Source organism: Manis javanica, chromosome 16 (genome assembly GCF_040802235.1).
Source record: "Manis javanica isolate MJ-LG chromosome 16, MJ_LKY, whole genome shotgun sequence".
Classification (NCBI taxonomy): Eukaryota; Metazoa; Chordata; class Mammalia; order Pholidota; family Manidae; genus Manis; species Manis javanica.
This window is the reverse complement of record NC_133171.1, coordinates 41,825,669-41,839,789: the sequence shown is the minus strand read 5'-3', so window position 1 is coordinate 41,839,789 and position 14,121 is coordinate 41,825,669. Positions and strand designations below refer to the sequence as shown.

Below are 14,121 nucleotides of genomic sequence, written 5' to 3'. Positions count from 1 at the left end.
TTGAGTTGAGTCTCTGACTGGGTCGCTGCTGGAAGCTCCACCTGGACAGAGTGGGGGTGGGTCAGGAAGCAAGTTCATGTTCACACCCTTCACTCAGGGGGCAGTGCGTGAAGTTCAACTCAATTGTCTGAAGTACAGGGATCGGGAAGACCGTGAACACGTGGTCTACAGCCTTGCTCTGCTTGGTACCCCATGTGTGCGTGCGCTACAATGACACCAATATCATGGGCACCATGGGAATCACCAGAGGTCACCTGACCATAACTGTGACCTCCTGTCCACTGGGAGTTTCCACTCAGGTGTACTAGCAACCAGCACCCTTCCCAGGAGGAGTCCATGGGGCTCACTCCCTCTGCGTCCCTGCACAGGACGTGGATCCCTTTGCTGTCTGAAGTCAGAGCTGATGTCTGCCAGTCATCCTGTGAGGGGTGGACTCACTCCTGGATGAGGCCAGAAGGGCCTTTATTTCAGGTTTGGAAAATTGTCTTCATCCAGTATGTGGAACAATGACAGAACTTTGTTTTCCAGTTCACTGTTTCTCTCTTCACCTGCCTAGTCTTTCCATTAAACTATTAATTTCAATGAGTTTATTTTCATTACCATCGTAGTTCATAGATATAATTCTAATTCATAGATATGATTCTTTTTCAAATTATGCCTCTTTTGTTTTTCCATAGCCTTTTTTTTTAATATAAGGTATTATTGATATACACTCTTATGAAGGTTTCACATGAAAAACAAATGTGGTTACTACATTTACCCATATTATCAATTCCCCACCCATACTCCATTGCAGTCAGTCACTGTTCATCAGTGTAGTAAGATGCCACAGATTCACTGTCTGCCTTCTCTGTGCTACACGGTTTTCCTCGTGACGCCCTACACCATGTGTACTAAACACGACACACCTCAATCCCCATCTCCCTCCCTCCCTCCCGACCCAGCCTCCCACACCCCTCCCCTTTGGTAACCACTAGTCCCTTCTTGGAGTCTGTGAGTCTGCTGCTATTTTGTTCATTCAGTTTTGCGTTGCTGTTACACTGCACAAATGAGGGAAATCATTTGGCACTTGTCTTTCTCGGCCTGGCTTATTTCACTGAGCATAATGTCCTCCAGCTCCATCCATGTTGTTGCAAATGGTAGGATTTGTTTCTTATGGCTGAATAGTATTCCATTGTGTATATGTACCACCTCTTCTTTATCCATTCATCTACTGATGGACACTTTGGTTGCTTCCATATGTCGACTACTGTAAAAAGTGCTGCGATAAACATAGGGGTGCATATGTCTTTTTGAATCTGAGAAGTCGTGTTCTTCAGGTACATTCCAAGGAGTGAGATTCCCAGATCAAATGGTAATTCTATTTTTAGTTTTTTGAGGAACCTCCATATTGCTTTCCACTCTGGCTTAACTAGCTTACATCCCACCAGCAGTGTAGGAGGGTTCCCCTTTCTCTGCATCCTCGCCAGCATTTGTTGTTCTTAGACTTTTCGATGCTGGCAGTCCTTACTGGTGTGAGGTGATATCTCACTGTGGTTGTAATTTGCATTTCCCTGACGATTACTAATGTGGAGCACCTTTTCATGCACCTCTTGGCTATCTGAGTTTCTTCTTTGGAGAACTGTCTCTTCATATCCTCTACCCATTTGTTAATCGGGTTATTTGCTTTTTGGGTGTTGAGGCATGTGAGTTCTTTATATATTTTGACTGTTAACCCCTTGTTGGATGTGTCATTCACAAATATATTCTCCCATACTGTAGGATACCTTTTTGTTCTGTTGATGGTGTCCTTTGCTGTACAGAAACTTTTTAGTTTGATGTAGTCCCATGTGTTTATTTTTGCTTTTGTTTCCCTTTCTCGAGGAGATGTGTTCAGAAAGAAGTTGCTAATGCTGATATTCAGTAGATGTTTGCCTATGTTGTCTTCTAAAAGCTTTATGGTTTTGTGGCTTACATTCAGGTCTTTAATCCATTTTGAGTTAACTTTTGTGTATGGGGTTAAACAATAATCCAGCTTCATTCTCTTGCATGTAGCTATCTAGTTTTGCCAACACCAGCAGTTGAAGAGGCTGTCTTTCCCCATTGTATATCCATAGCTCCTTTATCATACATTAATTGACCATATACGGTTGGGTTTATATCAGGGCTCTCTATTCTGTTCCTTTGGTCTATGAGACTGTTCTTGTGCCAGTACCAAATTGTGTTGATTGCTGTGACTTTGTAATAGAGCTTGAAGTTGGGCAGTGTAATCACCCCTGCTTTATTCTTCCTTCTCAGGATTGCTTTGGGTATTCAAGGTCTATGTGGTTCCATATGAATTTTAGGATGATTTTCTCTAGTTCTTGAAGAAAATGGTTTTGGTATTTTGATAGGAATTGCATTGAACGTATAGATTGCTTTAGGCAGGATGGCCATTTTCACAATATTAATTCTTCCTATCCATGAGCACGGGATGTGTTTACATTTATTGTTATCTTCTTTAATTTCTCTCATGAGTGTCTTGTAGTTTTCAGAGTATAGGTCTTTCACTTCCTTGGTTAGGTTTATTCCTAGATATTTTATTCTTTTTGATGCAATTGTGGATGGAATTGTTTTACTGATTTCTTTCTCTGCTAGTTCAGTGTTAGTGTATAGGAATGCCACAGATTTCTGTATATTAATTTTGTATCCTGCAACTTTGCTGAATTCAGATATTAGATCTAGTAGTTTTGGAGTGGATTCTTTAGGGTTTTCTATGTACAAAATCATATCATCTGCAAACAGGGACAGTTTGACTTCTTCCTTACCAATCTGGATGCCTTTTATTTCTCAGTGTTGTCTGATTTCCGTGGCTAGGACCTCCAGTACTATGTTGAATAGACGTGGGGAGAGTGGGCATCTTTGTCTTGTTACTGATCTTGAAGGAAAAGCTTTCATCTTCTTGCTGTTAGGTATAATGTTGGGTGTGGGTTTGTCATATATGGCTTTTATGAAGTTGAGATACTTGCCCTCTATACCAATTTTGTTGAGAGTTTTTATCATGAATGGATTTTGAATTTTGTCAAATGTTTTTTGAGCATCTATGGAGATGATCATGTCGTTTTAGTTCCTTTATTTTGTTGATCTGTGGTGGCTGATGATGATGGATTTTCGAATGTTGTACCATTCCTGTATCCCTGGAATAAGTTCTACTTGATCATGATGGATGATCTTTTTGATGTATTTTTGAATTCGGTTTCCTAGTGTTTCATAGAGTATTTTTATATCTATGTTCATCAGGGATATTGGTCTGTAATTTTATTTTTTTATGGTGTTTTTGCCTGGTTTTGGTATTACAATGATGCTGGCCTCATAGAATGAGTGTGGAAATATTCCTTCTTCTACTCCTTGAAAAACTTGAAGGAAGATTGGTGTTAGGTCTTCACTAAATGTTTGAAAAAATTCAGCAGTCAATCCATCTTTTCCAGGAATTTTGTTCTTAGTTAGTTTTTGATTACCAATTAAATTTTGTTGCTGGCAATTGGTCTGTTTTTATTTTCTGTTTCTTTCTGGGTCAGTTGTGGAAGGTTGTATTTTTCTAGAAAGCTCTCCTCTTCATCTAGATTTTCCAGTTTGTTGGCATATACTTTTTGATAGGATTCTCTCATAAGTCTTTGTATTTCTGTGGTGTCTGTAGTGATTTTTTCTTTTTCATTTCTGATTCTGTTTATGTGTGTAGACTCTCTTTTTTTCTTGGTAAGTCTGGCTAGAGCTTTATCTATTTTGTTTATTTTCTTGTAGAACCAGCTGTTGCTTTCATTGATTCTATTGTTTTGTTCTGCTCTAATCTTTATTATGTTCCTCCTTCTATTGATTTGGGATCTCATTTGTTCTTCTTTTTCTAGTTTTGTAAACTGTGAGTTTATAGTGTTTATATTGGATGGTTCTTCTTTCCTGAGGAAGGCCTGTATTGCAATATACTTTCCTCTTAGCATGGCCTTTGCTGCGTCCCACAGATTTTGTTTGTTGAATTATTGATGTCATTTGTTTCCATATATTGCTTGATCTCTGCTTTTATTTGGTCATTAATCCATTGGTTATTTAGGAACATGTTGTGAAGTCTCCATGTGTTTGTGGGAGTTTTCATTTTCTTTGTATAACTTATTTCTAATTTCAAACGTTTGTGGTCTAAGAAACCGGTTGGTATAATTTCAATCTTTTTTAATTTACCGAAGCTCTTTTTTGTGGCCTTGTATGTGATGTATTCTTGAAAATGTTCCATGTGCACTTGATAAGAATGTATATTCTGCTGCTTTTGTGTGTAGAGTTCTGTAGATGTCTTTTAGGTCCATCTTTTCTAATGTGTTCTTTAGTGCCTCTGTCTCTTTACTTCTTTTCTGTCAGTTTGATCTGTCATTTGGGGTGAATGGAGTGTTGAAGTCTCCTAGAATCAGTGCATTGCATTTTTCCCCCTTTTAATTCAGTTAGTATTTGTTTCACATATGTAGGTGTTCCTGTGTTGAGTGCATAGATATTTATAATGGTTATATCTTCTTGTTGGATTGACCCCTTTATTTCTATGTAATGTCCTTTGTCTCTTGTGATTTCCTTTGTTTTGAAGTCTATTTTATCTGATACAAGTACTGCAACTCAAGGTTTTTCCTCTCTATTAGTTGCATGAAATATTTTTTTCCATTCCTTCACTTTTCGTCTGTGCATGTCTTTGGGTTTGAGGTAAGTATCTTGTAGGCAGCATATAGATGGGTCTTGTTTTTTATCCAGTCAGTGACTCTATGCCTTTTGATTGCTGCATTCAGACGATTTACATTTTGGGTGGTTATTGCTAGGTATGTATGTACTACCATTTCAGGCTTTAGGTTCATGGTTACCAAAGGTTCAAGGGTAACTTCCTTACTATCTAACAGTCTAATTTAACTCACTTAGTATGTTATTAGAAACACAATCTAAAGATTCTTTTTTTTTCCCTCCTTTTTCTTCCTCCTAAATTCTTTGTACATTACATATCATATTCTGTACTACTTGTCTATCCCTTGACTGACTTTGGGGACAGTTGACTTGATTTTGCATCTGCTTAGTAATTAATTGTTCTACTTTCTTTACTGTGGCTTTAGTTCCTCGGTTGACAGCTATTTATTCTTAGGAACGCCTCCATCTATAGCAGTCCCTCCAAAATACACTGTAGAGATGGTTTGTAGGAGGTAAATTTTCTCCAGCTTTTGCTTACCTGAAAATTGTTTAATCTTTCCTTCAAATTTAAATGGTAATCTAACTGGGTAGAGTGTTTTCGTCAAGGCCCTTCTCTTTCATTGCATTAAATATATCATGCCACTCCTTTCTGGTCTGTAAGGTTTCTGTTGAGAAATCTGATGATAGCTTGATGGGTTTTCCTTTGTAGTTCTTGGTCAAGGCCCTTCTTCTTCATTGCATTAAATATATCATGCCACTCCTTTCTGGCCTGTAAGGTTTTTGTTGTGAAATCTGATGATAGCCTGATGGGTTTTCCTTTGTATGTGATCTTTTTTCTCTCTCTGGCTGCTTATAGTAAATAGTTTGTCTTTATCCTTGGTCTTTGTCATTTTAATTATTATATATCTTGGTGTTGTCTTCCTTGGGTCCCCTGTATTGGGAGATCTGTGCACCTCCATGGCCTGAGAGACTATATCCTTCCCCAGACTGGGAAGACACTTTCTATCCCTTTTTCTCTCTCTCCTTCTTCTGTTATCCCTATAATGCAAATATTGTTCTGTTTGGATTGGTCACACAGTTCTCTCTATTTTTTCTTTACTAGAGATCCTTTTTTCTCTCTGGGCCTCAGCTTCTTTGTATTCCTGTTCTCTAATTTCTATTCCATTTACTGTCTCCTCTACTACATCTAATTTGCTTTTAAATCTCCACTGTATTCCTTACTGATTGAATCTCAGTTCTGAATTTTACCTGAGTTCTTGAATATTTTTCTGTACCTCCATGAGCATGTTTATGACTTTTATTTTGAAATCTCTTTCCAGAAGATTCATGAGTTCAGTTTCACTTGTCTCCCTTTCTGGCGTTTGTGGAATTTTGGTTTGAACAAGGTTCCTTTGACATTTCATATTTGTATGTGGTGCCCTTTAGTGCACAGAAGCTCTACTCTCTGGAGTTGCTCAGGTCCTGGAGCAATGTTGGATGTCGCAGATGAGCGGCACTGGTGCCTGGCTTGGTGGGGAGAAAGTGCTGTTTCCTGCTTCCTGGCTGCTGTGCCTGACTCCACTGCCAGAACCAGTGGGCCGAATGCACAGGGGCAAGCCTCTATGCTTTGTACTTGTAACAGCCATAGGCGGGGCCTCCCTCTCGCTGGTCTGACTCCAGGACAGGGACTGCCGGTCAGCCGGCCAGGAAGTAGGCGCAGCAGGCTGCGCTGCATATCATGGTGGGGGGCCTCGTCGCTACAAAGCCAGCCAGGGGAATTCAGTGACTAAAGCTCCTGCAAGTTCCCAACCTTCTAGGCAGTGTGCGCCTGGACAATTTTGTCTACTTGTCCTTTCTCCTGAGCAGTAAGCTTTGTGCAGTTGTTGCTTCTTTAGCAGCCCTCTTGCTGTTAGAAAGTCTCTTAGACTGCCCACCTTTCTTTTGTCCCAGAGCAGCTGGATGTGAATCCGTTTTCCACAAGCGGCTGGAATCTCAGTCTCTCCAGATATTCCACCTGTCCTAGCTTTCCAACACCATTAATCACCAGAGCACCAGGCAATATAGGTTCATGCTCCCAAAGCCAATCTCCAGGGCTGGATGTTCAGCCATCCTAGGCTTCTACCCGCTCCACACTCCATTTCTTTTCCTCCCTCCCATGAGCTGGGGTCGGGGAAGGGCTTGGGTCCCGCCAGATCACGGCTTTGGTATGTTACCCTGTTCCGCGAGGTCTGTTCTTTTCTCCAGGTGTATGCAGTCTGGCACAGCCTTCTTTTCTGTTGCTCTTTCAGGATTAGTTGTATCAACTGTATTTTCGTATTTTATGTGGTTTTTGGAGAAGGCCTCTGTGTCACCTCTCACACTGCCATCTTTAGTCTCTTCTGTAGCTTTTCTTAAATGAGTACCAATGTCCTCTCAAATGATGTAAAGTTCATAAAGAGCATTTATTAGCATGCCCCTCATCCCACTCCCAAGCATAGAAATTAACTTTGAGCAGTCTAGTTATGTTTTAACCAAAAACTTTGGTATTTTTCCTCTTACACTAAGCAGTTCTCCAGAGTGGTTTTTTTCCAAAGTAGTTTGCAAAATTATCTGCAAGAGAATTTCTCATGTTTGAAAGGATAGAGCCACACTGGATAAACAACATCCTAACAGCTCCATTATTACAAAAAAATGTGGGTCATTTATTTAAAAAAGAAAATTCTCACATGATTCCGTGTTTAAATATGGTTCACTCTTACGTCAACATAACTGTCTATACTGAACTCATATGCTAATTGACAGTATATTTAAAGAAGTTTGAGATATTTCACATTTCAAATGATATACACAATATCCATTCATAATTGGTCAATAAGTATTTACAGAATTTCTACAATGTCACAGAACCTCTGCTGAGCACAGAAGAAAATAAAACAACATGTGTTAGAGAAGTTGTCAATAAAAGGATGTGTGAAATTAAGTCATTTAAACAATAACTATAACTAGTATTTTCTTATCAGAAGTAATCTCCATATAACATATAATTGCTGAGATATACCACTTAAGACAATTCTAACCTCAGAAAATATTATCATCACGTCATGAAGTAAAAACTCATAATTAGGGATGAAGTATCATGTCTGTAATATACTTTTCACAGCTGGTTCAGTTTTTACAATGTACTGGTATTTATGGAGATAATATCAGTGTGACAAAATGCTAATAGCAACCTTAGGTGAAGAGTATAATGTATTTATTGCACAACTGTTCTTTCAACTTCTCTAAGATTTTAAACTTTTCAAAATAAAACAGAAAGTTAGGAGTACCCTACCCCATTCATTTGAGAGGTTGCAGCTATAGGATCATTTGAGTTGTTCCTCTTATGAGTCAGAGTAGTTTATTATCAAGGAATAGAGCCTGAAATAATATCACAGGTAAAATGGGTATATATATGTTGTAGAGTGTTATATATGAAGTCATAATATTTTATCTGAATATAGATTTTAGTGAGTTAAAGATACATATTATAAAATCTAGAGCAACCCCTAGGAAAATAAAACAGTGAGGTATAGCTGTTAATAAAATCAAATGCTAAAAAAAAAAAAAAGGTGACACCCATAAACATAAGTCAACTCAAAATGGATTCAAGACTGGAACATAAGACGAAACTGTAAGTCTCCTAGAAGATGTAAAGAGTAAGCTCCTTGACAATTCTTACAAAACAGAAGTTTAGAAGATGATCTTTGAATTTGGCACCTAAAGCAAAAATACCCAGTAGGACCACATCAAATTAAAAGGCTTCTGTACAGCAAAGGATCCCATCAACAAAAGGCGACTCATGGAATGGGAGAAAATATTTGGGATTATGAGGGTTTAATATACAAAATACATAAAGAACTCGTATATACAAGTCAATAAAAAAAACAGTGCAGTTAAAGAATTAGCAAAGTATCTGAATAAACATTTTCCAAAGAAGATGTACAGTTGGCCAAAGTATATATGAAAAGGAGCTTAGTATCACTAATCATCAGGAAATACAGATTAAAACCACAATGAAATACCATCTTACACCTGTCAGGATGGCTGTTAATCAAAGGCATAAAATTACAAGTATTGGCGAGGATGTGGAGAAAAGGGAACCCATATATGCTATTAGTGTGATTATAAATTATTTCAGCTACAATGGAAAACAGTATGAAGCATCCTCAAAATATTAAAAATGAAACTATCATATGATCTAGCAATTCTAATTCTGGCTCTTTATTCCATGAAAACATTCATTGCAACATCATTTACAATAGTCAGTATATAGAAACAACCTAAGTGTCCATCAGTGGATCAATGGATAAAGAAAATGTGTGTGTCTCTTATATATACATAATGGAATATTATTCAGCCATAAGAAAGAAATCTTGCCATTTGTGTCAACATGGATGGATCTCAAGGGCTTTAAGTGAAAAATGTTGGACAGAGAAAGACAAATACAGTATGATCTCACTTACATGTGGAATCTAAAAAACAAAACAAAAACTTGAAATAAAAAATACAGGGAACAGATTAGCTGTTGCCAGAGATGGGGGTAGGGGGTGTTGTGGTGAGCAGAATGGGTGCTGGTGGTCAAAGGTACAAATCTAGTTTTAAGTAAGTCCTGGGATATAATGTATAGCATGGTGACTATAGTTAGTAAACCTGTAATGTGTACTTGAAAGTTGCTAAGGGAGCAGATCTTGAAAGTTGTCATCATAAAAATAAGTTTGTAACTGGTGATGGTTGTTAACTGGATTTATTGTAGTGTTTGTTTCACTATATATATATATATATATATATATATACACACACACACACACACACACACACACACACACACACACACACACACACACACACATATATCAGATCATTGTGTTGTACACCTGAAAGTAATGTAATGCTGTATGTCAATTATAAGTCATTTTTTAAAAAAAGAGACACACCAGAGCCCACTCTCTCCATGTGCACACTCTGAGGAAAGGCTATGTGAGAAGGTAGCCACTTAAAAACCAGGATGAAAAATCGCTCCAAAACTCAATTATGCTAACACTCTGATCTTGGGTTTCCAGCCTCCAGGACTGAGAAAATAAATGTCTGTTGTTAAAGCCAAAAAAATGAACAAGGGGAGAGGGAGGGGAAGAGAGAGAGATGAAAAGAGGGGGAAAAAAAGGAACAAAGATCAACCGGGTAAATAGGAAACAAATAGCAAAATGATGGATTTAAACATTAGTTCATCATGGATTAAGTTAAAATAAATGATCTGGAAAGGCCTATTGATTGGATAATATGCTACCAGAAACTCACTTGAGATACACAGGTAAAAAAAAAAAAAAAAGAAAGAGAAAAGATAACTCTGTGCCAAGCAGAAGAAATCTAGAACAATATGCTGATATTAAAAGTATGTTTTAGGGAGAGAAATATTAACAGGGATAAAAAGGACCATTTTATGATCTAGTCAATTCATAAAATTATATAACAATTCTAAATATGTATAACCAAATACCAGAACTTCAGCATACATAATACAAAAACTGCTAGAACTGAAAGAAGAAAACAAATCCACAGGTACATTTGAACACACTTTTCTCAATCATCCTTAGAACCAGTGGACAAAAAAATTAGTAAGGACATAGAAGGCTTGGATAACATCAACTAAGTAGATGTAATTGACATTTACAGAATAGTTAACCCAATAACAGCAGAGTACACATTCCTGTGAAGGGTACATAGAATACTTACCAGCTAGACAGTATGTTTGGGCATCAAACAAGTCTCAACAGATTCAAAAGGTTTGAAGTCACAGGGAATAGGTTTTGTGACTATGATGAAATTATTTTAGTAGCAGAAATACATTTGAGAAATCCTCAGATAATTGGAAATTAAACAACACTTGTAAATAACCTGTGGAACAAAGAAAAAAATCATGAGGGAAATTAGAATGGTTTTTGAAGTGAATAATATAGAAACAGCATATCAAAATTTGTGGAATGCAGGTAAAACAGCAACTGTAGAGAAATTGCTGATGCTAGAAAATACAAAAAACAGTAACCTAAGTTTTTATCTTAAACTAGTAAAAGAATAGCAAATTAAACCCAAAATAATTCGAAGGAAGCAAGTTCAACAGTTGAAGTTTTCAAAAAGATAAAAAATTAATAAAAGCTCTTACCAGAATGACCGTAGAAAAAAGATACTACTGATGATAAGACATAAAGAAATATCCCTGCAGATCAGACATTAAAGGTGGTAATGAGGAAATATGTTCATAAATTTGACAGCTTAGATGAAATGTGCGGTTACAACTTAACAAAAACAAGCACAGAAGAAATAGAAACTCTTGATAGTCTACAAATAAAAATCAATATAAAAAATCTTCATGCAAAGAAAATTACCTGCATAGGTGGTTTCACTGCTGAAGTTATGAAGCATTTAATCTTATACAGATTCTTAAAGATTTCTTAGGTCTGTATGACTTTGATATCACAATCCAAGGAAGTCATTAAAAAGGCAATTACAAATCATTATCTCATGAACATAAAAACAAACCCTAAACAAAGTGTTAGCACATCAAATAAGCAAAATATGTAAAGGTAAACACATTGTGACTAAGGGGGCCTATCCCATGCATTCAAAAGTTAATATAATCTATCATGTTAGCAGGTTAAAGGAGAAAAACCATGTCATTGTGGTAGATGCAGAAAGAGAATTTCACATATTCAACACCTCTCCATAACAGCAACAGAGGGAACTTTCTAAAGTGGGTAAAGCTCATCTCTGAAAAACTAGTTAATAATCTTAATGGTAAATAGTAATGTATCTGTACAATGGAAAACCAGTCAGTAATAAGAAGGAATAAGTTGGCATGCATAGAAAAGCATGGATGAATCTTACCTATATTCTGCTTAGCAAAAGAAGCAGACACAAAAGACTGCTTTGTGATTGAATTTAAACTCTAAAAAGGACAGCTCTTACAATGACACAGTGAAGATCAGAGGTTCCTTGTGAATTGACTGGGATGTTGTATAAGTATTCTTTTGGGGGTTCTTTTCTATTGATTGTTGAGGTTATATGATAGATTAATCAAAAAGGAATATCCATTTAAAATGTGTTCATTTTATTATATGGAAACATTCTCTCAAGTTAATTAAAAAATATATGTGGCTTAGGCTGATACTGAAGTGGTTAAAGTAGATCACTGTACTTAAAAAGTTCATATAAGTTGTTTCCTTTAACTATTTCTTAAATATTTTGAATGTGTGATTAGAGGTTTTTGTTGTCTGAGTTAATTATATTAGAATGTTTGGTTGTGGGGTCATCTAGAATTCAGTTCATATATTGGCTTTGTTACTTAGTACTTACATGGCCTTAGGAAATTTCTCATCATCTCCTCACCCAGTTTGCTTATTTTCAAAATGAGGATTAATTGTGTTTAACTTTAAGGTGGTTTTATAAATGAGATACAATTCATGTACCCTACTTAACAAGGCCTGGCAAAGATTAAGCCCTGAATAAATCATAACTACTGTGTTATTGTTCATCTGTTAAATTTCAACAGACTCCTTTAGTTCAGTGAACTGACAGCATATATTTTTGCCCATGCCACACCCCCATCCCCATTCTGAAATGTTTCTGGAATTTTCTTAGATGATTTACTATAGAACTTTGTTAGATTATGAGGCCTTTTGAGAATCTGATAAGAACTGTGACAATATTACCCAGAAAAATGAACTGAAAAAAAAAATACCATACAGTTTTCCATGGGGTTGTTCATGGACTCATTGATGCCTATAAATAAGAACCTTTGTTATTGAGCAAGAGCATAGAAACAATTTTGTTACCCATATATGATGTTAAACACTTTTTTTAGTAGTTTTTACTTTAAATTTTCAAATTTAGACTTAAGTTTCTTTATCCCTGGGTTAAAATGACATGCCATGAACTGTTGACTTTTTAAAATAAGAATGCTAAATTACCAGTTTTTATATTTGAAAAATCACCCTAACTTTGATCAGATTGAATAATATAACTTTAAAAAATGATTATCTCTTTAATGTTTCAGTTTTACATTATGGTGTATTTGTCCTAGAGCTGTAAATTTTGACATGTGCTTCTTAACGACATTGTATAATATGATTTCCTGGATTTCTGAAGTAGCAGTTTTAAAAATATCTAAAATTATTACTGTTTGAACATCACCCCAAAAATTCAGTAAAAACTGCATCTTACTATTTTGGATATTTTCATCATCATTTAATATTTTAATTCTACCATTTTTTATTAGGAGGTATAGAAGGTAAACACTATGGAAGGGGAATGTCAAGATTTTAATGATCCTAGGTGTCATTCTTCAAAAACAATTATTGTTTCAGAAACTGTTTTGACTGGGCCTATCTCATCTTTACCCTCTCTGGGGAATGGGAATGAAATGACACCTGGATCAGTTACACAGCCAAAGAAAATAAGAGGAATTGGATTTGGAGATATTTTTAAAGAAGGCTCTGTGAAACTTAGGACAAGAACATCCAGTACTGAAACAGAAGAGAAAAAAACAGAAAAGGTAGCAATGATAAACCTCACCTATTAGAATAATGCACTCATTCATTAAAGATTTTTAAAAATCAGTCAGTTTGCAACTGTGTTACATTTCCTATTTTGAGATCATTAATAATTGGTATGAATGTGAAGACTGAAACTTTTCAGGTTTACAGTGATTGATGTTTATGTTTGATTCTTATAAAATTAGAATGTTTATTGGTAATTTAACACAGTGGAAGCTTTCTTACTGGAAGTTTCACAGAGTTTTTTAAGTTATTGTAGTGTAAATATAGAACAGGCAAGTTTTTGCCTCTATTAAAGCTAAAATTATATATGTTTTTTTCTTTTAATTTTTAGTGGACTTAAAATGGGCCATTTTAAAATGAATTTACAATGGAATATTAAATTGATTAGGCACTGCTTAACTTTCCTCTGGATTGTTAGCAATTGTGAAAACTAATCCTCTCTATAAATGTATGGAGAACTTTATCATTAGCATTTCACTGACACTGTAGAACAAATTAAAGTGAATATGTCATAAATTAAAATCTCATAGGAGATTTTTGAAACCTCAAGTGTTTGCAGGGGGGGTGGGAGAAAATAGCTGCAGTCTTTAGAACATTTATTTCAAAGCTGTTGTTTTATAACAAAGGTGTTCCTTCTGTTAACACCTTGGAGATTCAGATTGAGTCCTTCAGGAGGCTTTTACTTTGCCTTTCAGGACATTGTTTCCCTTTGTGGTTCTCAGTTGTGTCTTTATTTAATTCATAAAAGTTCAGAGTATTTCAGTTTTGAGTTTTAGTTTTTCCTTGCTTAGTTTAGCCACACATTTCACTTATAAGACTGTTTTGCTTGATGAAATACATTCTAAAGTTTTGTTCTAAAGTGGTTTAGTTTCAACATTTTTTTTCTTTCTCAGCTTGCTACTTATTTTTT

The 14,121-nt window shown here is 36.0% G+C and overlaps 1 protein-coding gene across 5 annotated transcripts in view; it reads left to right on the top strand.

Moving 5' to 3' along the window:
* The window catches only part of CD2AP (CD2 associated protein), a 162,378-nt gene that overhangs the window by 104,040 nt on the left and 44,217 nt on the right, over positions 1-14,121 (top strand). For all 5 annotated transcript variants that reach the window (XM_073224610.1, XM_073224609.1, XM_073224612.1 and 2 more), the window contains exon 6: positions 13,020-13,207. In XM_073224610.1, the coding sequence (XP_073080711.1) occupies positions 13,020-13,207 (188 nt within the window). The remainder of the gene's footprint in view (positions 1-13,019; positions 13,208-14,121) is intronic.